Source organism: Hemitrygon akajei, chromosome 3 (assembly GCF_048418815.1).
Source record: "Hemitrygon akajei chromosome 3, sHemAka1.3, whole genome shotgun sequence".
In the NCBI taxonomy this organism is placed as follows: domain Eukaryota; kingdom Metazoa; phylum Chordata; class Chondrichthyes; order Myliobatiformes; family Dasyatidae; genus Hemitrygon; species Hemitrygon akajei.
This window is the reverse complement of record NC_133126.1, coordinates 136,383,812-136,408,673: the sequence shown is the minus strand read 5'-3', so window position 1 is coordinate 136,408,673 and position 24,862 is coordinate 136,383,812. Positions and strand designations below refer to the sequence as shown.

General features: G+C 38.1%; 1 protein-coding gene across 2 annotated transcripts in view; it reads left to right on the top strand.

The window, feature by feature from the left end:
* cab39 (calcium binding protein 39) overlaps positions 1 to 24,862 on the top strand; it is a 79,355-nt gene that overhangs the window by 28,825 nt on the left and 25,668 nt on the right. Inside the window, exons 2-3 of one of the 2 annotated variants that reach the window (XM_073040901.1) lie at positions 1,235 to 1,376; positions 23,790 to 23,954. In XM_073040901.1, coding sequence (XP_072897002.1) covers positions 1,263 to 1,376; positions 23,790 to 23,954 — 279 coding nt within the window. In that variant the 5' untranslated portion in view covers positions 1,235 to 1,262. Of the gene's footprint in view, positions 1 to 1,234; positions 1,377 to 3,001; positions 3,242 to 23,789; positions 23,955 to 24,862 lie in introns of those variants that run through there. The other variant, XM_073040902.1, reaches the window with a different exon arrangement.

Below are 24,862 nucleotides of genomic sequence, written 5' to 3'. Positions count from 1 at the left end.
CTAATGGGCAAGACATGAGAGCAGAGGAGGAAAAGAGGTGAGAGGGTATGCATTCCCCTTTCGAGTTATAAATGCAATTCTTTTCTCAACTATTTCTTGGTGAATGTTCAGATGATGAGGCTTTGTATTACAGAAATTGGTGAGGTGGACCGTATGTTAGGATAACTGACCATCTGACATGTGCACACGCACCCAAGCGCATGCATGCAGCAGGGATTACAGGAAATGTTTTGATGTCTCTGAAGATTAGCTTAGTTATTAGCTAAATAACTCGAGCGATTCACCATGGTGAGGCCTGGATCTTAATATGAGGTACAGTGTGCTGTTTGGACGATCTAAACGCCAGCCCAGGTGAACTGGAAAAGCAGGGTGGCGAGAGTCGGGCAAGGTTGGATCACTTTAAGTGCCAAGCCTATTTGGAGAAGCTGAGATGACTTCTCTGACAGTGAAATCTAAGCCTGAAGCAAATCACTGGGTGCTGTGTTCTAGACCCAGAAGGATTCACTATGGCAAGGCCTGGGTCCTGGTACGAGTTTAGAACAATTTAAAAGCAGGCCCAGATAGTCTAGGGCTCCTCTCTCCACAATGGTAAGGCTGTGACACTGCCCTGGCTGCTGTGCTTTGTGTCTGCAGGCCTTATGGCAACTTGCCCTGCTAATATGATGAACTGAATACTGAGGCTTTAGGCCTACTGTAGGCTGCTCTGGGGATTTGGATCCCAGGACAGAAATTGTTGTTGCTTGCTTCTATTGTTTGTATGGTTTGATTTTGTGTTCCCTCTGTGGGTCCTTTGGGGGTTGGTCTTATTTTATTAACTGAGTTCTTTTTGGTTCCTTATTTTGTGACTGCCTGTGAAGCAAACAAATCTCAAGGTTGTATAATTCATACGTTCTTTGATAATAAATGCACTTTGAATCTTTGAAATATCATTTCACTGAAGTCTTACTGAGATGTACAGTACTTGGCTCTCTGAAATAGATGAGTAAATATTTATAGTTAAGCTGCTCAAGAATAATTGACTGAATATTGAACAAATTGCAAGTCTGACATCCAGAATTAAATTGCAATGACTGCATTTCAGTTCTTTCAGCTAGTTCTGTATTAAATGAAGTGGTTGGCTAATTCCTATTGTAGAAGTTAAATGTTGTTATTAACCACAATGTCTCCAAATGTGGTTAGTGTATAATCTGAAATATTAATTTTCTGAAGCATATTTTTTCTCTGTCGTTCACAGGTGGAAGAGTCTGGTTCAGTTGACAACAATGCCATTTCCATTTGGCAAGTCACATAAGTCTCCAGCAGACATTGTGAAAAATCTGAAGGAAAGCATGGCAGTACTAGAAAAACAGGATATTTCTGACAAAAAGGCAGAAAAGGTACAGTAAAAGTTCAAAGTACATATGTCACCATATACAACCCTGAGATTCATTTTCTCATACCATCATTAAAAATGTGAAATAAATTCATAATTTTTTAAATTGCATAATAAGAATGTTAGTAACTTATTTTTCCCGAAGATGTACTGCAGTTCTCTGTGCAAGTATCTGAGCTTTCAGGATTGAAGCCTGAAGCTGTAAAAGTTATTTAGTATTCTAACAAAAAACTTTTTCACTTTTGTGCTTTATTCTCCAGTTCTGCAGTTACAATAGTTACATATAAAATTCTGGAGGAGTGACCGAGCTGCTTGAACTCTTTAAGATATTTAATTTGAAGCCTTCATTGGTCAGGGTCGACCATGGATGTTGTGTTCTAGCTATCTAGATAAGCAAGACAGGACAGTACAATATGGAATGCAAGCTGTTGCCCATGTAGCAAGTTCCCCCCTGCACATCTGATGTATGCAAAAGAACAGTGACCAATACAGTTGGCACCAGTGATGTTGCAGGAGTTCCTAGTCAGCATTGAAGGCAATGCAGGACTGCCTCAGGGACTCCCAACTCTGGATTTTTCCCTTGGGATTTACTCCCAAAGCCTTCCCCCATGAGTGGGTATAGCTGTAAGGCAGTGGAGGTTTGAGATCAGAGTTGTCCTTCTAGATGAGCTGCCAACCACATCTGCCCAAGGCAACTGATTTTAAGATGCCAATAACCTGCCTTTGCCAGGAGCTGGACATGGTTGTCAGAGGCTATTTGCTGTGCACACCATTGGGAGCATTTAATAGGTAGTGTAAGCTTATCTCCACTATCACTCCCACATATAACAACCCCAAGTTACTGGCATGGTTAGAGCACTGGCTTTAAGGCTCCAGTAATCTGCCTTTTCCCCTTCTCTTGTCAGAAACTGTTCCACGAGGCTTAGTAGCTAAGCTACATGTGAAGGCTAGGAGCTTGTCTTGGTTGTCAGAGGCTATTTAAAGCGCATGCCATTGGCTATAACAGCCCTAAGGAACTTTAATTGGATAAATATGCACAGAATTGTGCACTAATTCTTTAGGCATTCAGCCATTTTGAGCTGAATTACATCTTCATGGTAAGTTTTTTCATCAGGTATCCGTGAAGAACAGGAGATCTCAATTTTAATCAAGCATATTGTTTAATACTCCAGAATGCTTTCTAAATACTAAAGATTATGGTAAAACAAAATGAAATGCAGTATTCTGCAGTACTTGACAACAAATTTTAATCCATTTGTGGCAGTGAGAGGTGCAATACAAGTACTATACCATACCTACCAACTTAAAATTACTGTTAAATATTTAATTTATCACTGAAGTGCTGCATGATTTTTACCTGTGTGCGTTGCACTAAGGCTCTCCTGCCTCAGGTGAGGAATTTACTCCAGTTGGTTTTGAAGATGTAGAACCTGAAGGTTTCACACATGCTGCAGAAGTATTTTGCAGCTATTTACTAAAGCATACCTAACATTTATACCATCTTCAGAAAATTCTTAAGGATTTCCAACTGTATCACTTGCAAAATAACTGGAATTCCTCTCTCCATATTTGATTACAGATCTTTTCAGCATTTGTCCAAAGTATTTTTGGCTGATTGGATTGGTTGTTGTCTTCTTGATCTTCAACTGATGTGATATGCGCAAGATCCAGTGTTAAAAATGAATTCAACATGTGGTATTCACCTGTTCTGATTTCTTGTTCTTAAAGCTCTGAGTGAGTTCTTTGAGCTCTGAAGACATCAAATTTAACAAATTCACCTGGTATCTTTTTGACACTTCTTCATTGGCCAGATCTTTGCCTCCTCCTCAGGAGGCAAACTATCTTCTAATATCTACCATAAGTGTACAGGTAAGTCATTGCTGGTCTAATCGCATCAGGTGATCTCCCCCGATGATATGCCAGGACTACGTTGCCGCCTCCTTTTTTATGTAAGGTGTAGGACCTGCTCTTGCCCTACTGAACTCTTCACAATTTGACTCTATCCTATCTTCCCTGTTCTGTCCCTTCCTGTCTACTGGAGGCACTTCTTCACTCCATGTTTTTATCATCATCCAATTCTTTGGTTCCATCTGTCTCATTACCATGGATATCTTGTCTCTGTATATATCTCCATGTTCCATCAGGTTGGTTTTGGGGCCCTCTGATTTCTAAACAAGTAAAAAACCTGACCATTTCCCCTCCACCAATGCTCTAATTCACCTGACAGACCTTATTATTACCTCAACCAATTTTTAAATTCCTTGCACTTTTTACCGATCCAAGGTATAACAGTTTATACTTACATGAGTCGTAGCTATGTCTCTCTTCTTATTTTTATGTGTAATGGTCTTTATTGTGTACCTGCACTGGCAGTACTCCTCAGCATTTTCTCTATCATATTAACTCCACTGATGCTGCTTCCTGATTCTGATTTAATTTGATCACATTTGCGACCACTTCTGCCTTGCTCTCAAATTCACTTCGACTATTTCTGACGTTTGTGGATCCGTCTTCATCACAGGAGGCAAGCTATCCCAGGCTTCCACAGATACTTTGACTTTGCTTCTTCCATTCTGTCTCCTGCAAGGATAGCACCCATCTTCTCCTAATTTGTCTCCATAGCATCTGAAGCTTTCCACTCAAGTACTTCTGAAATCTCTTCCAGGAAGCATGACAGCCCTCTGTGCCACCACATCTAGACTTCCTGTGCCCAAATCATACTTAATGGGGACCAAAAACATTTTCTCCCTTCTTGCACATCTGCTCTCACCAATACCCCTCTCCACTTCCCAAAGAGAACTACAGTACATCTCCATTGGACCTCCCCTTTCACTCCACGAGCCATTGCATTAGCATTCTTTCCTTCATCAATTCCATCAGGGGAAGACAAGGCAGGTGGAATCCTACCTCCTGCTTCATCTTCCCCTCTTTGTTCTGACCCCCACCTCTTATTTCTACAGGCGTCATTGTCTCCATGATTCCCTGATTCACTCTCAACCCTATCCATCCGCTACTCCCCATCCCATATACTTTCCCCTGCAGCCATAGAAAGTGCAACTTTTGTGCCTTCTACCACCACCTTCACAATTATCCATGGACCTAAACAGCCCTTCTAGAAGAGGCACTGATCCCTTATACCTCCTGCAACCTTGACAATTGCATTCAGTGTTTTCAGTGTGGTCTCCTCTGTATTGGTGTGATCCAAGTGTAGAAGAAACATGCATTTGATCTTAGTCCACGGTCAGCGGGAGACACTCATGGAGTGAGTACTGTTTTAGATTCGCTCCATAACCTTAACTTTTTTTAACCTTTGATCACCCTTATTCAACTTATTTTTACCTACACCAAAAGATCCTTGCTATTTTTTTGGACTTATCGTTAAGAGTTTATTGTGAATTTTTGAAGATATGTACTCAGAAATGGCTCTTAGATCTAAAGGACGAGAACCTGGGCGGAACCCGAATGGTAATGGAAAGAAGCAAGCTCATCCGCAATGCACTGAATTAACTTATGAATTGTTATTGGAGGTTTTCGATAAAAAATTTGATGAACAACAACAAATTTTTAAACAAAGGCTTTTTGAGATTATATGGATAAGACGGATTCAGTAATTAACCAGCAGCAAGTTCTTATCGCATCTCTGCAAGAAGATGCTCGGAAACGAGATTTGATAATTGAAAAATTGCAACAGGACTTACTTTCAACTACTAAACTGGTGGAAACACTTAAAGCCAAGAGTGTCGACTTTGAGAATCGGTCCAGAAGACAGAACCTACGTATACTTGGTCTCCCAGAAGGTATCGAAAAAGACGACCCCAGGGAGTATTTTGCTCAACTTTTAAAGGATGCGTTCCCGTCTGTTTTTCCAGACAGTCCGCCGTTACTTGGATCGCGCGCATAGAATTATGCGTCGATCACCGAATGCTTCAGCTAAACCTTCAGTTGTAATTGTCCGGTTCCATTATGTACATGTTAAAGACCAACTTATTCGTGTGGCTCGACATGTAGGAATGATTAAATTTCAAGATCACAATTTCCGCTTAGTGGAAGATTTTAGTCCTGAGGTAATGAGGGCACGGCTTCTTTTTAAACCGCTGATGTCTGAATGTTATGAGAAAAATTTAAAACCAGCGCTCTTATACCCTGCGAAGCTTAGAATCTCTCCACTGAACGCTCCTCGCCGGGTTTTTCTTTCTACATTTGAAGTGAGAAGTTTTCTGAATGAGAATTACCCTACTGCTACAGGTTTTCAGGCCGAATGAATGAGTGATTTCGATCGTGTAAGATGGTTTTTGATCCTCCAAACCTGATTTTGTTTCTGGTTGTTGGTGTAGGTTTACTCTACACTTTATACTCAAGTTAAAGTGTTCTTTCGACATATTAATCGTTTTGTTTTACACACTTTAACCATTATACTGTATTGCTGACTATTTTCTGTTCCTTCGAAGGTGTATTTTTAATCCTTCAAAGGTGAATACTTTTTTTTACTAAGATGGTGGTTTTTTGATAAAACATTTTTGGTGTTTTTTAAGATGGCGCTTTTTTTCTCGTCTTCTTCCTACAATGCATCGCTTATTACAGTTTAAATTTTTTTTTGGTTTGTTTGGATTTTAACCCGATTTATAAGTTTTTAGTGATTATATTTTCTTCGGTTTTTTTCTACTATCAATTATATTAAGAAGTCTGGTTCTAGTATAGTGATTATAATTTTTAAAGTTTGGGTGGTTTTTTTAATATATATATATATCCTTTATATATGGAGTGGTCTTCCGCTGATATGGGGGTAGGGTTAGTTTCATTTTTGCTTTTTCCCGGCCTTTTTTTGGCTCTGGTTTTTTCTCTCTTTCTTGAGTGGGAGGGGGGTAGTCTTTTTTCTAATTCTATTTTTTTTCTATCAGTTTTTTTTTAGTTTTTTCATTTGGGCTGATTTTGAACTACAAATATGTCCGCGATGTCGTCACTTCCGGGTCCGCTTTTTGTTTTTGTTCTTCTTCCGGGGGCATGAGTTTGTAATTTGGTTAACCCTTTTTATACCAAAGGGTTGATTTTAGAACTATGGCTCAGACCATTAATTTTGTTTCTTGGAATACTAATGGTTTAAACCATCCGATTAAATGAAAGAAGATTTTCAAAGTATTCCAAAGACTTAATGCTCATATCATTTTTGTACAAGAAACTCATGTGAGGAAGGAGGACAACTATCGCTTTTTTAGGTTTTGGCAGGGTCAACAATATCATTCGAATTCGAATGCCAAAGTAAAGGGAGTTTCAGTTTTTATTGACTCCTCTATTACATTTGTCCAACATGATATCTTTTCGGATCCGAATGGTAGATTTTTGTTAATTACGGGTTTACTTTTTAATAAAAAGGTTGCTATGGTTAATGTCTATGCTCCAAATGTGGATTGTCCTGATTTTTTTAAGTCCTTATTTACTACTTTACCTAATCTAAATGAATATAAGTTAATAATGGGTGGTGATTTTAATTGTTGTTTAAATCCTTTGATGGACAAATCTATATCTACTCAGACTGTACCCAATAAGTCGGCCACTTGTATCAACTCTTTTTTGACTGATAATGGAATTTTTGATATTTGGAGATTTCGGCATCCTAAGGACAAAGAGTTTTCTTTTTTTCTCACATGTTTATCATTCTTATTCGAGAATTGATTATTTTTGTATTGACTCTTGTTTGATTCCTTCGGTAAATGGTTGTTATTATGATAGTATAGCTATTTCTGACCATGCGCCATTAAAACTTTCTATTAAATTTACGGACACAGTTCATAATGCTAGACATAGATGCATATCATATTTTTTACTGAGTTAAGTATTGTATGTAATTAGTTTTGCTACAACAAGTGTATGGGACATTGGAAAAAAAAGTTGAATTTCCCCATGGGGATGAATAAAGTATCTATCTATCTATCTATCTATCTACAATGGTGGTTTGATTCTACCTTATTGCAAGATCCGGACTTTATTAAATTTATGAATGAACAGATTGATTTCTTCTTCTCAACCAACTCCACGGAAGATATTTCTTACGGAACACTTTGGGACACTTTTAAAGCATATATACGTGGACAGATTATTTCTTACTCTGTTCGTCTGAGAAAACGCATAAAGAAGGAAACTCTTTTATTGGTTGATAAAATTAAAGAGATTGACAAGAAATATTTGATTACTCCTAGTAAGGAGCTTTAAAAACAAAGGGTTGAACTTCAAACAGAATATAGTTTATTACTTACATCTTCGATTGAAAATCAACTGATGAAGTCCAGATCTGATTTTTATATACTAGTGATAAATCGGGTAAACTATTAGCTAGTCAATTGAAGAATGCTTTGGTTAAACGTCAAATTACTAAGATCTGTCAGCAAAATGGGGATTTGACAATTAACCATGATGAGATAAATAAATCATTTCAAGATTTTTATACTTCCCTGTATCATTCTGAATTTCCTCAGGATTGCATTGCCATGTGTGATTTTCTTGGGAAATTGAATTTCCCAAGATTATCACCAGATGATCTTTTAATATTGGAAACTCCTATGACTGATGCAGAAATCAAAGGGGTTATTTCTTCCATGAATTCAGGGAAAGCACCTGGTCCGGATGGATATACAGCAGAATTTTTAAAATGTTTTTCCGCTACTCTCTCTCCTTGGTTATATAAGGTTTTTGAAGAAGCAATTAGATTGGGCAATTTGCCACAATCTTTTTGTAGAGCTTCTATTTCTTTAATATTGAAGAAAGATAAAGACCCTACTGATTGTGCATCCTATAGACCAATATCCTTACTGAATGTAGATTCCAAGATTTTTTCCAAGTTACTTGCATCCAGATTGGAGAAGGTATTACCCCAAATTATTTCGGAGGATCAAACCGGTTTTATTAAAAATCGTTATTCTTTTTTTAATGTTAGGAGGTTATTGAATATTGTGTATACTCCTTCACATAATGTGTTATTTCATTAGATGCGGAGAAAGCATTTGATAGAGTTGAATGGCCATACTTATTTAATGTGTTGGAGAAGTTTAATTTTAGTCCGACATTCATTTCCTGGATTAAACTGATTTATCATACCCCAGTAGCCTCGGTGTTTACTAATAATCAAAGATCTCCCTTTTTTCGTTTATTTCGGGGCACTAGACAAGGCTGTCCTCTTAGTCCACTATTATTTGATATTGCTTTAGAACCCTTGGCAATTGCTATCAGAGAATCACAGGATATTCTTGGTATTAATCGTGGGACAGATATTCATAAGTTATCTTTGTATGCAGATGATTTATTATTATTTATTTCCAATCCTGAGAAATCTATTCCTGTAGTTTTATCATTGTTGGCTCAATTTAGTGATTTTTCTGGGTATAAGTTAAATCTTAATAAGAGTGAATTGTTTCCTTTAAATAGACAGGTCCCAATTTATGGAAACTTACCTTTTAAATTAGTTAATGATTCTTTTATTTACTTAGGGATTAAAATCACAAAAAACCACAAAGACTTATTTAAGGTTAATTTTGTACCCTTAATTGATCAGATTAAATGCTTGTTTACTAAGTGGTCACCATTATCTTTATCTCTGATAGGTCGAATTAACACTATTAAGATGGTTATTTTACCTAAATTCTTATATATTTTTCAAGCGGTACCAATTTTTATTCTGAAATCTTTATTTACTAATGTTGATTCAAAAATTTCCTCATATTTGGCAGAATAAAAATCCTAGGTTAGGTAAAATATACTTACAGAAGGCAAAGAAGGAAGGTGGATTAGCATTGCCTAATTTTAGATTTTATTATTGGGCAGTTAATATCAGATATTTGATATGTTGGTTGAAAGATTGGGATGGATCTTTTATCCCTCATTGGGTGAGCCTGGAAATTAAATCGGTACCAGGTTTTGCACTGGGTTCTATTTTGGGGACTTCTCTCCCTTTTGCTCTTTCTAAATTGCTGAAACGAATTGACAACCTGATAGTTAAACATACTTTACGTATATGGTTTCAATTTCGGAAATTTTTTGGGTTGACTCAGTTTGTTTTAAATATTCCTATTGTATCCAATTGTTTTTTCCACCCTTCAATTATAGACCAAGCTTATTTGGCTTGGAAGACTAAAGGATTACTACGATTTTCTGACTTATTTTTGGATAATTGTTTTATGTCTTTTGAGCAGTTATCTAATAAATATAATTTGCCTAGGTTTCATTTTTTTTAGATATTTACAGATTAGGAATTTTTTAAATACTGTACTTCCTACTTTTCCAAACTTTGTGTCTTCAGGCATTTTGGAGAATTTGTTTGAATTAAACCCCTTTCAGAAAGGGCTTATATCAAAACTTTATAATATAATTATGAAGATACGTTCAGAGCCCCTTTATAAGACAAAAAATGATTGGGAAAGAGAGCTCAACATTATTATTCCTATTGAGAATTGGGATAAAATTCTTCAATTAGTTAATACATCATCTATATGTGCTAAACATTCATTAATACAGTTTAAGGTTGTACACAGGGCTCATATGTCCAAGGATAAATTGGCTCATTTTTATTCCTATATAAATCCTATTTGTGATAGATGTCAATCTGAAATAGCGCCTCTAACTCACACGTTCTAGTCGTGTCCGCTTTTGAAAAAATATTGGAAAGATATTTTTGATATTATCTCTGCGGTATTGAACATTGATTTACAACCCCATCCTATTACCGCAATTTTTGGTTTACCAATGATGGACTCACTTCATTTATCTTCTTCCGCTTGTCGAATGATTGCATTTCTTACACTAATGGCTAGAAGATCTATTTTGTTGAATTGGAAGGAAATTAATCCTCCTACTGTATTTCATTGGCTTTCTCAAACTATGTTATGTTTAAATTTAGAAAAAATTAGAAGTGGTGTATTTGACACCTACTAAATTTGAAAAGATATGGAGACCATTTATTCAATATTTTCATATGATGTAATAGGACCCTGTTCCAGGCCTATTTGATTTTCCAGTTTTGATTGCATATATGTCAAGAGGATCGGAGTTGACGACGTTGATGATTTTGTATTTTTGTGAGATATTATAAACAGCCCTTTTTTTTCTCTTTTTTATTTTTTCTTTTTCTCTTTTTGTTTTTTTTTCTCTTCTATTAGTTATTAGATTTTTAGATTAGTTCTTTGCATAATGATTTTTTTCTTTTTTTCTTTTTCTTTTTTTATTTTATATTATGATACACTTAGGTTTGCCTTGTCTATTTGTATATTGTATCATTTACGATGTGGGAATACTCATTTATACTGTAATCATTGCTCTTGTAATCTTTTATAGTTGAAATGTGTATGCGTGTAATCTCATTATCTATGTATCAATTTTATTTTATTGTTATTAATAATGATAATAAAAAGATGGAAAAAGAAAGATCTTAGTCCACATCCTCCTTCCTGAACTTCAGACTGCATGTCATTTCAACCCCCTTTCAGACCCCATACTAACCTGTCTGCCCTTGGCCACCTTCATTTCAGGTGTGAACTAGAAGAACAGCACCTCATATTCAGTACATATTGCTATCTTACAGCATTAAGTTTTCTAATTTCAACTAACTCCACCTGTGTACTATTCCGACTGCCACCAGCCCACCTAAGATGTTTTGGATGTTTAGTTCATCTTTTTCATTCTTCCCCCCCCCCCCCCCCCACACACAATTTACATCGTCCTCAGCACAAGAGCATAGAGTTAACTCTTTGATTGATCAGTGAATTTCATGGGCACGCTAAATTATAAATTCTGTCTTTGTTCTACCAGGATGGGAATTCTTAAATATCCCTTTCCTAGTTTACCAATAACTCTTAGACTGATCAGTGAATTTTATGGGCATGCTAAATTATAAATTCTGTCTTTGTTCTACCAGGATGGGAATTCTTAAATATCCCTTTCCTAGTTTACCAATAGGTTCCATGAAACCCTCCCTGTGTTCCCAGCTTTTTTTAATGCTATACAGCCTTGCTATTAACCGAGGGGTCCATGGATCCCAGGTTGGGATCCCCTGGTGCAGAGCATTTTTGTGCTTTCTTGATATATCTACTACATATGGGGTATCGCGGTGGCTGGCAATCCATGAAAATACTTCTGGGCTTTGAAAGTTCTTAAGAAAAAGCATTATCTGAATATCTGTCTTTCTTGCTTTCCTCAAGTGTTCATTTTCTCTTGGCATAAAAGCACTGAAGTCTTTAGATGTGTTATGCCCTTGAAAACTTGGCTTCTTTTATTTCCCAGCAGCCAAATAACTTAGACAACACCGTAGGCATGTACAAGGTAGGATAATCCTTATTGTGCTTTAAATCTGAAGCTTTTTTTTTCCTTTCCAACTGTTTGAAAGGAAATGGTACTTTGCAACAATCTCTGACATTATGGATTTCTTCAGAAGACCAGAATTGTTCTGGAAGAGGTTTGGAAGAACTCATTATTTTTCAGTACTCTTGATCAGATTTTTTCCCCCACAGAAGTATGAAGCTTTCGGATGCCATACCAAATTTTCAGCACAACAACTATCAAGCTGTCAGGGTTCCATCATCAGCTTTTCAAAAAGTCCTTATTTTTTTAAATAATCAGCATGTGTTCCATCAGAACTGGAAACGCTTTCTATACATTATAAAGCAAACATTTACCATAAAACCTTGTCTAACAGGGCTAACTTTGGGAAGTTCAGTGAGTTAGCTTTTCTTATTCATCTCCGAAATCTCAAAATTCAGTAATGCTTTTTCCTTGCGGTTCTCACTTTTACCCGTCTCTACTTCATTACCTGTAACTTCTGTATAATTGTGAAAACAATATGCAATTTTGTTTGTTCTGCTGTTATCTGCTGGAACTGTTCATTGAGCTTTCAGAAATCAGTCTGAGGGAAAGAAGCTGTTTCTAAAATGTTGTGCATCTTCAGCTCCTGGGTCTCCTCTCAAATGCTAATAATGAGAAGAGAGCATGTCCTGCATGCTGAAGGTACTTCATTGAGTTATCGCCTTTTGAAGTCCTTGATGTTGGGGGGGGGGGGGGTGAAGGGGCTGCTGTCCTTGATGGAGCTGGTTGTGTCTACAGCGCTCTGCAGCTATTTCTGCACCTGTGCATTGGCGCCTCCATACCGGACAGGGATGCATCCACTAAGAATGCTCTCCCTGGGTACATCTGTAGAAATTTGCCAGAGACTTTAGTGAGATACCTAATTTTCTCAAACTCCTCATGAAGTATAGCTGCTGGTGTGCCTTCTTTGTAATTGCAGCAATATATTGGGCCCAGGAGATGTTGACACTTGGAACCTTGAAGCTACTCACCCTTTTCATTGCTAACCCATCGATGAGGACTACTGTGTTCTCTTGATTTCCCCTTCCTGAAGTCTTCGATCAACACCTTGGTCTTACTGATGTTGAATGCAAGGCTGTTGTTGTGACACCACTTAACCAGCCAATCTATCTCACTCCTGTTTGGCTCCTCGTCAGGATCTGAGATTCTGCAAACAATAGTTGTGCCATTGGCAACTTTATAGATGGCATTTGATCTATACCTAGCCATATAATCATTTCCTGGACAGTGGTGGATGAATTTGTATTGACATGGAGAAAAATAGTCATTAACGTTTTCTGGTTGGAGACCAAATAGTAAAGCCTTTTAGTACCGTAGATTCCGGATTTTAAGCCGCTACTTTTTTCCCACATTTTGAACAGCTTTGAACTTTGCGGCCTTTAAAATGGAGCGGCTAATACATGATTTTTTTCATGCCGCCTCGTAAACATTTTGCCTCATAACAGTAGACCAATAAAATTGATGAGTAGTTCACAGAGGTCCAATGAAATTGTACGATAAATCAAGCGCACTTTCACAATTAAATTATTGTAAATCAGTCATTTGTACTCACCCTCATCAACATGGAAAACACTCGAAGCATTGTGCTGCCTTATGGCAGTTATTTAGTTTATAATATTTTCGCTTAGTAATTCATTTTCTAGTTAAAGTTAGAAGAGTTTTAACTATATTTGTTTTCTGTACTACATCGCGGGATGCTATGACGTCACACCCGGTTTCGCAGTGTCTTGTGGGAAAACGCCGTTTGCGAATAAACAGAAAGGTGGGGGTCGAGCGGCGGAGCGAAACGCTGCTTTTAAGTTAAAGGCGATCAATAACTTTTCCTGGTAGGCTGCAGTATATATATTTTTTACCAGTCGTTAGGAGATATTGGAATGTTGTTCAGTAAAGAAGTATACGCAACGTATATTTAAAAGTAGCCGCGTTACGGGCACGGTTCGAAAAAAAGCATTTGCAATATGTATTTGTTTTTGTTACCATATGGATTTAATTAAAAGTTAAAAAATCCTCACGTGTAATATCTTTCTGTGTAAATATCTCATATTACAACGTGGGACACCTGCGGCCGAAAATCCGGTGCGGCCTAAAATCCAGTGCGGCCTTTACAATTAAAAAATTGATTTTATTTCTAAAATTAGAGCCAGCGGCTTTTAATCAGGTGCGCTCTGTAGTCCGGAATCTACGGTATATTTACAGTCAGGGGATCTCAACCTGGTACCCCTTAATGGTATTGGTCCATAGCATAAAAAAGGGTTGGGAACACCTGATTTCAAAGTTCAAAAGTTCAAAGTACATTTATTATCAAAGCATGTATCCATTATACAACTTTGAGATCAATTTCCTAGCAGGCAGCCATGAAACAAAGAAACCCAAAGACAAACCCCATATATGTATATTCAAAAAAGACTGTCTAACACCCAATGTGCAGAGAATAAAAACCACATCAAGTCCACAAAAACAAAGTATAATAAGCCATAAAAAAGACTGTTAAATATACAATGTGCAAAAAAAACCATGCAAACAGTAACTGCAAGCAAATAGCATTTTGGAACTGAAATCTGTAAAGAGAGCCCCATAATTCAGTGCAGAGCCAAGTAATTGACATGGAGCAGCGATCTGAACTGGCCCACACCTCATCTCGGGGCCCCGACACCCTGAATTTTTCAATCTGCACTGGCGCTTAACTCTCCGTCTGAACAATAAGTTCTGCCGCTTTGAGCAACGATCTGAACCATCCTGTGCCTCACCTTGGGCCTTGACACCCTGACCTTTATAATTTGGTCTGGCACTTAAATCTCTGTCCGAACATTGTGTTCTGCCGAATGGATACACCAGACTTCACCGCCTCGATTTGGCGTGTAAATCTCCGCCAGCACATAATGTTCAGTTCCATCGATATGCTCTAGGGCCTGGACCCCATGGCTTTGAGTCAGCCTGTGCCCAGCCTTTCATGGTCTTTCATGCTTTCAGTGATTGCCCACAACTTCGCCTCAATTTTGCCACATCAAATTGCCTCTAAGTCCAAAGGGAAGTTACAGACTATTACTTGTGATGATCATTTGCCAGAAAAAGTGTGGCAACAAAGTATTTAGTTGTTTTTCTTGTTTCGTTAGCCACCAGCCAGAAGTCGCTCAGGTTCATCAGTTCCATCTTAAATCAGAAGTTTCAGTTTAGGTTGTCAATAGTTATATGTTGTTAATGTTTATAGGAGCAGCAGAATTTACGATATTGCCATCCTTTAATGCATATGTCTTGAACTCATCTTTCACATTTTTGTATTTAGCAGTAAAACACCTCGCATGGGGACTAAAATAGTAGATTTATAATTTAGATGATTAATCTGGAAATGAGTTCAGATCCAATTTCAACTCAATTAATTGAAATGTCATTTTATCTATCTGGCTAGACACATGGTTGATACTTGTATTTACAGGCCTTCATATCGATGGATGGGTACTGGATTTGTATATAACAGTGAGAATCCCAAGAAAGTCATCCTTCAAAGTCCTCCATACCAAGATTGGGACCTTATTTTTGAAATGGAAAAGTTATCTCACAGATGCAGCAGAAACCAGTATAGTTAGTCAGCCTGTATTTGTACCTTTCACATAATTTCCTAGCAAAAGTGCACTTAAGGCATTGTAGAATTCAATAAGGAAGGGAGTTGTCTTGAGAGCCATCAGCTTTGATTCAGTGTTCAGGCCAAACTTGAGAGAGTTTTAGTCACCTGCTGTCTGAGCTGCTAAATCAGTACTGTTTCACATGAACTCTTGTCTGCACACTTGATCATTTTTGATTGTCATTAGGAATAGCTCAGTGGTACTAATGACCAAGCCCTAAAACAAAAGGCATAACTGCTGCACTGGGCTTCCAATATGAAGGAAGTAGCAGAATGTATATTGATCTTTGTCAGCCTGCCTGCTGCCGACTCAGTTGTTTCTTGCTTATTTATTGGAGACAAGTCCTTGAGTATATTGTACATTATGTTTGTAGTTTTGCCACCTGCCACATTTGATGGTCAATATCCATGATTTGCTGCAGAGTTCCATTAATATATATAACATCTTATTCCTCACCAAATCTGGCAGCCAAACCTGGATTAATGAATCATTGAGAAAATTTAAGATAGAAGCTGCTGTGCTGGGTCCATAGTAATTTGTCATCGAGATCAATGATCTGGATGATAATGTGGTAAACTGGATTGTCAAATTTGCAGTTGACACCAAGATTTGGAGTGTAGTGGACAGTGAAGAAGGCTATCGAAGCTTGCAGTGGGATCTGGACCAGCTGGAAAAATGGTCTGAAAAATGGCAGATGGAATTTAATGTAGACAAGTGTGAGCTGTTGCACTTTGGGAAGACAAACCAGGGTAGACTTTCACAGTGAACAGTGGGGCACTGATGGGTGAAGTAGAACAGAGGGATCTTGGAATACCGATCTATAATTACTTGAAAGTAGTGTTACAGATATATATGGCTGTAAAGGTAGCTTTTGGCAAATTGGCCTTCATAAATCAGTGTATTGAGCACAGGAGTTGGAATGTTATGTTGAAGTTATATAAGACATTGGTGAGGCCAGATTTAGAGTATTTTGTGCAGTTTTGGTTACCTACCTAAAGGAAAGATATCAAGATTGAGAGTACAGGGAAAAATTACAAGGATGTTGCTGGGACTTGGCTTTAGGGAAAGATGGAATGGGATAGGACTTTATTCCCTGGAGTGAAGAAGAATGAGGGGATATTTGATATAGGCGGTGCTTTGTGGGCTTGTTCTTTCTTGAATTGGCTACAATTGCAGTCAAGTAGCTCAGATTCAGATGACATTTTCACCTTTATTTGGCAAAGTGGAGCATTGCCTAGACATGTCTTGACACAAAACACTAGATCAGGGGTTCCCAACCTGGGGTACAAGATGGAATTTCGGGGGGTTGCGACAAAGAGTGGCTTGTGTGCTTGAGTGACAAGTCACGAGTCATCACTCAGCCACCTGCCAGTGTGCCTTGAGAAGTGGTAGTAACAATTGTCCCAAGCACACTCCAGTCTCCGGCTGCCCGAGTCGAGAGAGACGTAAACACACTCCAGTCTCCCGCTCCCCGAGTCAGCATTGAGGAGTCTCATCAGTGTTACCTGGAAGTTACACCTCAGAGTTGAGGAGTCTCATCAATTTACTGTTTACAATTTTTTCTGAGTAAATTAGAATCTAATTGCTCAATTTATATTTGCATTTTATGCACTGAGTTAAAAGCTTATTTTTTTTTAAGTTCAATTTGTTCACCCGCAGTATTGTATGTGGTTCAATTTGTGGTTCAAAAATTAGAAATTAGACTTCATCTTCAAATGTGGTATTACTTTTGTATGGGGTGCGAACATTAATCAAATATTTCCTAGGGGTGTGGGGCATAGAAAAGGTTGGGAACCACTGTACTAGATTAATCCATTCAGTTTATTACTTTCCCTATTAGCCCCTATTCTGAATCAAGCAGCTTTTAGTCATTACAAATTTGATGCTAATCCTCAGTCTGAATTTTTCTGGGTCATAACTCTCTTATAAGCCTGGACGACAAAAAGCTGGGAGTGATGAGACACTGTGATTGACCAAAGAGCTGCATTGAAATTTAGCTTGATGGATATTGGGAACTGTCTCTTCCTTGGTCAGACTAAGATGTTAATGATTGTCAGAGGGCAATTTCCTGACCTCCTGGGGCGTGCTGCAGGACTTTTATCAGTCATATGCCTAGCGAATTTCAGCTGCGTCATCAATAACTTCCACTCCATTCGCAACAGTACTGATATCTGCTGCGGCTGTTCAGTTCCATTTGTCACTTTTCAAATAACTTAAGATGTTGTACTGATATGCAACAAGCCCTAGCATGGATTTGTGTTGTGGGTTTTTTCTTCTACACAAGTTCCAGGCAATGACTATTTTCAGCAACTATCTTACCATCATGCTATCCACAATCAGCACAATTTAATGTCTGCCAAGACCTGTTGCATCAGTTTTCAAAGACTACTTTGGAAACAAATCAGTTCATAATTTTTGCCACCTAGATTAAGAGCAGTGTTATGAAGGGTTATCACTAATTCTAAGTAGTATACCATTCTGACTTACAAATGTGATTCTTTGTTGCAGTGTTAAAATCATGAATCCTATGTTCCAGTTATTACCATTGCATTCCTTAAATCTCAGAAATACTGGTATATTTAATTTATAAATGGTCTGTTGAGTTGACACTCATTATCTGTACCTTTATTCCAACATTTTGTATGGAGGAGAAAGGTTGTTGATGAGGAGCTTCTAATAAAGTTGAAGTGTACTCTGTAACCCTCTGCAGTTTGTGACTTTTTTCAATAGTATGAGATGGTTTTTCATTTCTGAAGCTGAGAATGTAATTGCAAGTTTTGAAGTTTGTCTACGGGTCTTCATGTGTTGTTTCCATATCAGCAGTTTTGTTTGACATCACTATCAAGTTCGTTCTTCAAGGTTGATTACTTGGCAGTCAGAAATACAGTATATTTATGTCTTCTGGTTTAAGATGGCGCTGGTGAAGCACAGCAACCACTTGCTGCTAGCAAGCAAAACAAACAAACCAACCTATAAATTACTGTAATAATGACATTTTCTTGGATACAATCACTACAATCAATAACCTGTAACTTCCTTTTCGGTCTTGCGCTTTTGAACCGCCTGTATGACGTGGCACTTTTGAGTGTGAACTGAAGTCTCAGAGGTGAAGGACAGTTGCAAAGTGTCATGTGTATGGGCAGTCTGGAGGTGGCAGGGCCTGGGCCTGAGAGTGGGGAATGAGCCTGTGTTTGGCCATTGCTGGTGCAGTTCAACACAGCAGAACTGAGGTGAGGTGAGGCAGAGTCGAGGTGGTGGGGCCCGAGCTCGAGAGTGCAGAAAGACCGAAGGTTTGATTGATTTAAGCTCCAGGCTGAATTGGAATGGTTGGGTACAGGCTGAATTGAGGTGTCAGGGCCCGAAAGTGAGGACCACCCAGCTACAACTGAGCATCACACAGGTCACACAACTTCATTGGGAGGCAAAAAGTAGTAGTTTTTCACTGACTTATGAGAAAGTTGAAAGGACATTGACCTGAAAATTAACTTTGGGATTCTGTTCACTAGAACTCTTCAAAGGTACTTGTCAAAAAAGATGTGTTCGAGCAAGAGCAAAATTATGCTGTGCTTCAGCATTAGGTCAAAGTAATAGTTGATTGTGTAATTTTCCTTGGTAAGAAAGATTGAGGTATAATCTGTGCTTGTTGGGCTTGATGAGCTATTTACTTGGATTTGGTCACCGATTCAACATGCAAAAATGTTGCTATTGTCATCCTCTCAAATTTTTTCAATCTTCTAGTGAGTCTTTACTTCTGCAGTTAATTCCAGAGCAATGGCAGACATGAGAGGTGCCATGCACAAAGCCTGACTGACTGGTTACATCATGGATCAGTATGGAAACACCAATGCCCTTGAACGGAAAAGCCTACAAAAAAGCAGTGGATACAGCCCAGTCCATGACAAGTAAAGCTATCCCCAACATTGAGCACATAAACAAGGAGTGCTGTCGCAGGAAAGTGGCATCCAGAATCAAGGACTTCTACCGTTCAGGCTATGCTCCCTTTCAGGAGGTACATGAGCCCTAAGAATCATACCAGCAAGTACCGGAACAGTTAATGTCTTTGAACCATCAGGTTCTTGAGCCAGAGGAGATAACTTCACTCAACTTCACTTCACTCACTGCAGCACAGAACTGATCTCACAACCTATGGACTCACTTTCAAGGACTCATCTCTTGTTCTTGATATTTATTTCTTATTCATTTATTATTATTATTTTGTTCATTTTATTTTTGTATTTGTGCAGTTTGTTTTCTTTTGCAGATTGGTTATATGTCCATCTGTTGGCGATTTTTAAAATTCATTGTGTATTGTATTGTGAATGCCCACAAGAAAATGAATCTCAGGGTAGTATATGGTGATGTGTACTTTGATAATAATTACTCAGCTTCTGGCAATTTTAGTCTCAATATTTAGTTGGTCTAGTTAAGCATTTAGTTACTGATGTTGCAGGGGATGTTTATGGTGAAAGTTTTTATGGTGATAATGTCATGTATAGATAAACACTTGTTGATAGTCCTTCTCTATAACTTAACTATGTCTGCAGCCTTTTATTCTAATAATTGGAGAGGATCATGGGAACCTTTCGGATTTTGCTGCCCACAAATGCACATCTTTTGTTTGCTTCATGACTGCATGCAGGTCATGATACTAACCAATGAGTCTACAACAAAACCAACCTCAATTGAAGATCTGTGTTAATTGCCACCACATTATCCCAATCTTAACACAATATTGCACCTTACTTCCAGCAAACTTTGGGAATGATGCTAATCTTCAGAATTAATGGGGAAACTGTGTGACCCATGACTATATTGCAGAAGAAAGGTTACTTTAACCTCAGTATCAAATATGCAATGCTGTCAGCATTTACACATTGTCTGTGGTCCTTATTGTTGGCACTTTGGCTGAAACTTATTAGAGAATGGACCTTGTACTCAGTGATACAATCTGAGACATTCTACCAACCTGATCTTGCTGCACTACACTGCCATCCTGCAAAGAGTTCAGCATGAGATCCTAGTAAACACTGAACACCTTCCTTTTGGGAAGGTAAACCTCGATGAAATGAATACTGTTTTTCTATATGATATGTGGCAAAGACTTGGGGTACTCAAAATAGACAACTTGTGGCACTTGAAAAGTATCTCCTGTTGCTATCTGCAAAACCCTCCATGTGGCACTTTGGGTTTTGCTCTTGTAGGAGTTTTCTCGCTCCAGAAATGGGTAATTAATATAATTTTATGTACAATACTATAGCTGATTAGCTTCCTTTAAGAATGTTGATTCTACTTATGGTTTTATGCATGCTTTATGTGGAATTTGCATATAGTGTCAAATATACTATCAAAAACTTTGATCTGGATTTTTTTGCTTTAGGATGTGAATATTTAAGTGAATTTTGGCAGAGTTTGCTGTTTACATGATTCTCAAACTCAGTTCATCTCATTCCTCGCCTATGCCCTGTATTAATCCAACTTTGATCAAATAGTATCAGATTTTCTATATTTATACACAAACTGCTGTTATTCAGTCCTTTTAGCACCATCATTTGATGGGATTCGAGGTGTTTTTCAGACTGGGTCTGAATGAAATTACATGTGTCTTTTTCTAATCATTCCTTTGCATACAGCTGAGCCGCTAATGAACATGGCACAAAATCAAGATGAGGCTGGAATGGGGAGAGAAATGTTTATTACTCATGAGACCTTTGGTTCTGCAATTTGAAAAAAACCTTTAATTGCAACATTCATTCCACTTCATGACATTTAGAACTATCATAACATACCAAAAATCAGGCCTATTAATGTCACCTTGCATATTTTATTAAATTAAGCATTACTTAAATTTTCCTGATTGCGACTGAGAACTTCACTAGCTTAAGTTAGTAAACAAGGATGATTATTACTTCAGAATAGAAGTATTTTCCATCAAAGTGGCTTTTTGCCTTGGCTCATTGTTAGTGCTATTGCCTGAGCCAGACATTAGATTTAGGCTCTTTCTCCTGAGACATCTTAGTCATATTTCCTAATAACACAGGGATGTTGTTCAACCCATCGTGTCTGCTAGGTGTCAGCATTTCCATTTCTCTGCTTATTTCTCTCTCATGTGCTTCTAAATTCCTAAACCTGCTATCATTGAGCTATGTGAGGGGTGACCTAGTACACATGAAGCTGGCAGCATGTCTTTGTAACGTGTGAGGAAAAACTAAGCACCTGGGAGAACATGCAAGTGCCACTTGGCACCAGATGCCAGGATCCCTAGGTTGAGAAGGCATTCTTTTCAGAAAAAGCTTCTTTTCAGAAACAAGGTTGAGATTTGAGATGTTCTTTACTGCATTCATTTGGTCACATTTTTGAGAGGATGAATAGGTATATCAATGAGCATGGTTATAATTTAAATGGACCTCACTAGGCTCTTTGGAAAAGGAGAAACTGGTGGAAAAGATAAGAACACACAGGATTCTTAGTGTTTTGGCAAATATGATTGGCTGAGTGTGATGGTTAAGGATTATTTTTCTGATTAGAATCTTGTGCCCATTGGTGTAGAGCAGGGATTGGTTAAAAGGAAGATTCACTAAGATGTGTGGCATGGAGCATTTTGGTTCTGAAGATAGACTAAGCAGTGTTTGTGTTCTTTTTGGAGCAGCAAAGTTGAGTGATGTCTAGATGAAAAACTAAAATTTACAAGGGGTAAAGATGGGGTAAGTAGGGAGAAACCTGTTCTTTTAGAGCATAGGTTTATAGCACAAGGAAGGAGATTCATCCAGAGGAAAACCACTGTCTTAAAATGGTTAGTAGAAGCATGCACTATCAACATTAGATGAACACTTGAAGCAGCATAGTAAAGGATAATTCAGGACATATCCTGGAAAATTGAATTACCATAGATATGTACTTGATATTGAGCAGAAGCAGAGTGAATCAGAGATTGTATTTGTGCTGTATGCCTGATTCATTCCTCATGGGGACTCGTGCCTTCTGTGGCATTTTTCAGTAAAGTGGAGAGAAATGTTGTTATCCTGGCCAATGTTCATCCCTTGGCCAACATAAAAAAAATTTGGCTATTGTGGTTTGTGTAGTTTGACACATGCAGTTTGGCTGCATGCTTGCATTCTCATTGCTTACTTTAAATTAAATTAATTGGCTATAAAGTGCTTTTGAAATAGCTAATGAAAGATCATTGACCCGAAATGTTGGCTCTTTAAAGTTAACTGAATTTTACAGGAGCATCACTAAGAGCATCCTGACAAGCTGCATCTCCATCTGCTATGGAAGCAGCAGAGCGTCGGACTGGAAGTCCCTACAAAGGACCGTGAGAACAGCTGAGAGGATCATAGGGGTCTTCCTACCATCCATCAGGAACATTTATCAGGAGTGCTGTGAATCCAGGGCCTTTAGTATTATTAAAGATCCCATCCATCCAGCATCCTTTTTGACTTGCCACCATCAGGCAGGATTCTCCAATGCATAAAGACAAGAGCAGTCGGGATGGGAAACAGCTTCTTCCCTCAGGCCATTAGGCTTATGAACTCCCTGCCATCTGGTATCCGAAGTGTTATCAGATAACTTGTACAGTACCCTACAATGTTTATGCACTTTGTTTATCTATGCATAATTCATACATCAATTTAGTTCTTACTTTCCTAACAAGTTACTGTGTTTAATGTACTATTGTACTTTACATGCTGGCCCAGGAAAAATGTTGTCTCATTTGGCGGTATATGTGTCTTGAGTTAAGACAATAAACTTGACTTGATAGTGTCAAATAGCACAAATAAAGGCTCGTATGCTCTGAGTTTATGCCAATTATTGAACATCAATTTACACAAATCCTACATTAACCTTATTTTCCCTACGTTCCCATCTATTCTCTCAGATCTACCACTCAGCTGCAAATTAGGGGCAGTTTACTGCAGGCAATTAGACTTTGGAATGTAGGAGGAAACAGAGCATCCAGAGGAATCCTACATGGCCACAAGTTAGATAGTACTGGATATCAGAATTGAACTCTTGTTGCTGTAGAGATCAGGACACTGAGATTTGGGGGTGGGGGTCAGGGTGATGTCAGTGCTATCTACAGATGCTGCATGACCTGTTAAGTATTGCAACTAATTTGTTTTTAACAAAGAATAAATTGACTCCTTTTCCTGGTTATCTCCTACAAGTACTTTTGTTCATCCTTTTGATGGTTTGTCTGGGAATCTTTTTTTACTACACTTAAAGATGCAACCTACAAAGCAGGTGTAACTGATGTATGAGTTTATCTGTTTATGATTATTCAAAAAATATATTGGACAAATATCTGGTAGACTTGGAACAACCAGGATAATTTGGGTGGGAAAACCTTGGGAATGGGAGAAAGCACTTTTGGTTTTGCGACATTAGTATGTGTACCATTGCCGTGAAGATTATAATATTTGATTGTTTATCAGAGAATCTGTTTGTTTTCTGACTAGGCAACAGAAGAAGTATCAAAGAATCTGGTGGCCATGAAGGAGATCTTATACGGCACAAATGAAAAAGAACCCCAGACTGAAACAGTGGCACAGCTTGCTCAGGAGCTTTATAACAGCGGCCTCCTTAGTACTTTGATAGCAGATTTGCAGCTTATTGACTTTGAGGTGAGAGAAATTGTATTTAAAAGCAAAACACTTTAGGGTGTACAACCACATATAATTTTCTGTGATAAGATTGACAAAACTTTATGCATGTTGGAGAACACCTTTTCTGAAATGTTTTTATCTTCTGAGAGCCATTGAATTTGTGGGATATAGGGCCTGGGCATCCCAGTAATAAATAGGAGCTCTTTTCTGACATACGAAAATGAAGTTCAAAGCAGGCACATCTATTTCGACTGACATTGTAGTACAGTAGGCCATTCAACTGAACAAGTTTAAAGGTACATAAGAAATGGTATACTTAAAGTTGCAGCCAAGGATATGCCTGCTTGGCCCTAGGTTAAAAGTATCTTAGGTGGAAAAGAATTGGCATTGAATATGTGCTGTAATCCTTTCGTAAACTATATAGGTAAGACAGATAAGTTTCTACTAGTGCAGGGCTGAGACCTTATCGTGGTTCCTTGCACATCACATGTTTTAGGATGAAGGGCTTGAGATTATGCCAGGCTTCCAACATAGAAGTTCTGTCATTCATGCACTTTGATAACTATGTTTTATTGATCCCCTTTAATGCTCATTCCATTAACAGGCTTGTTCCTAGTGACACGCTTGTTCCCAGTTGGGTTCTAAGTGAGTTATCAATATACAGTAGTCAAGGGGTCTTAAGACTTCATATACATTAGACAAGCCAAATTAACTAAAGAAGTTCAGAAACTTGTATGAAATGCCTTTGGGCAGTTTCTTGACATCGATTATTTTAGACTGCCAGTTAAACAATCTTATAGTAGATTATTCTCAAATAGACAATAGACAGTAGATGCAGGAGTAGGCCATTCAGCCCTTCTAGCCAGCATCGCCATTCACGGTAATCATGGCTGATCATACACAGTCAGTACCCCGTTCCTGCCCTC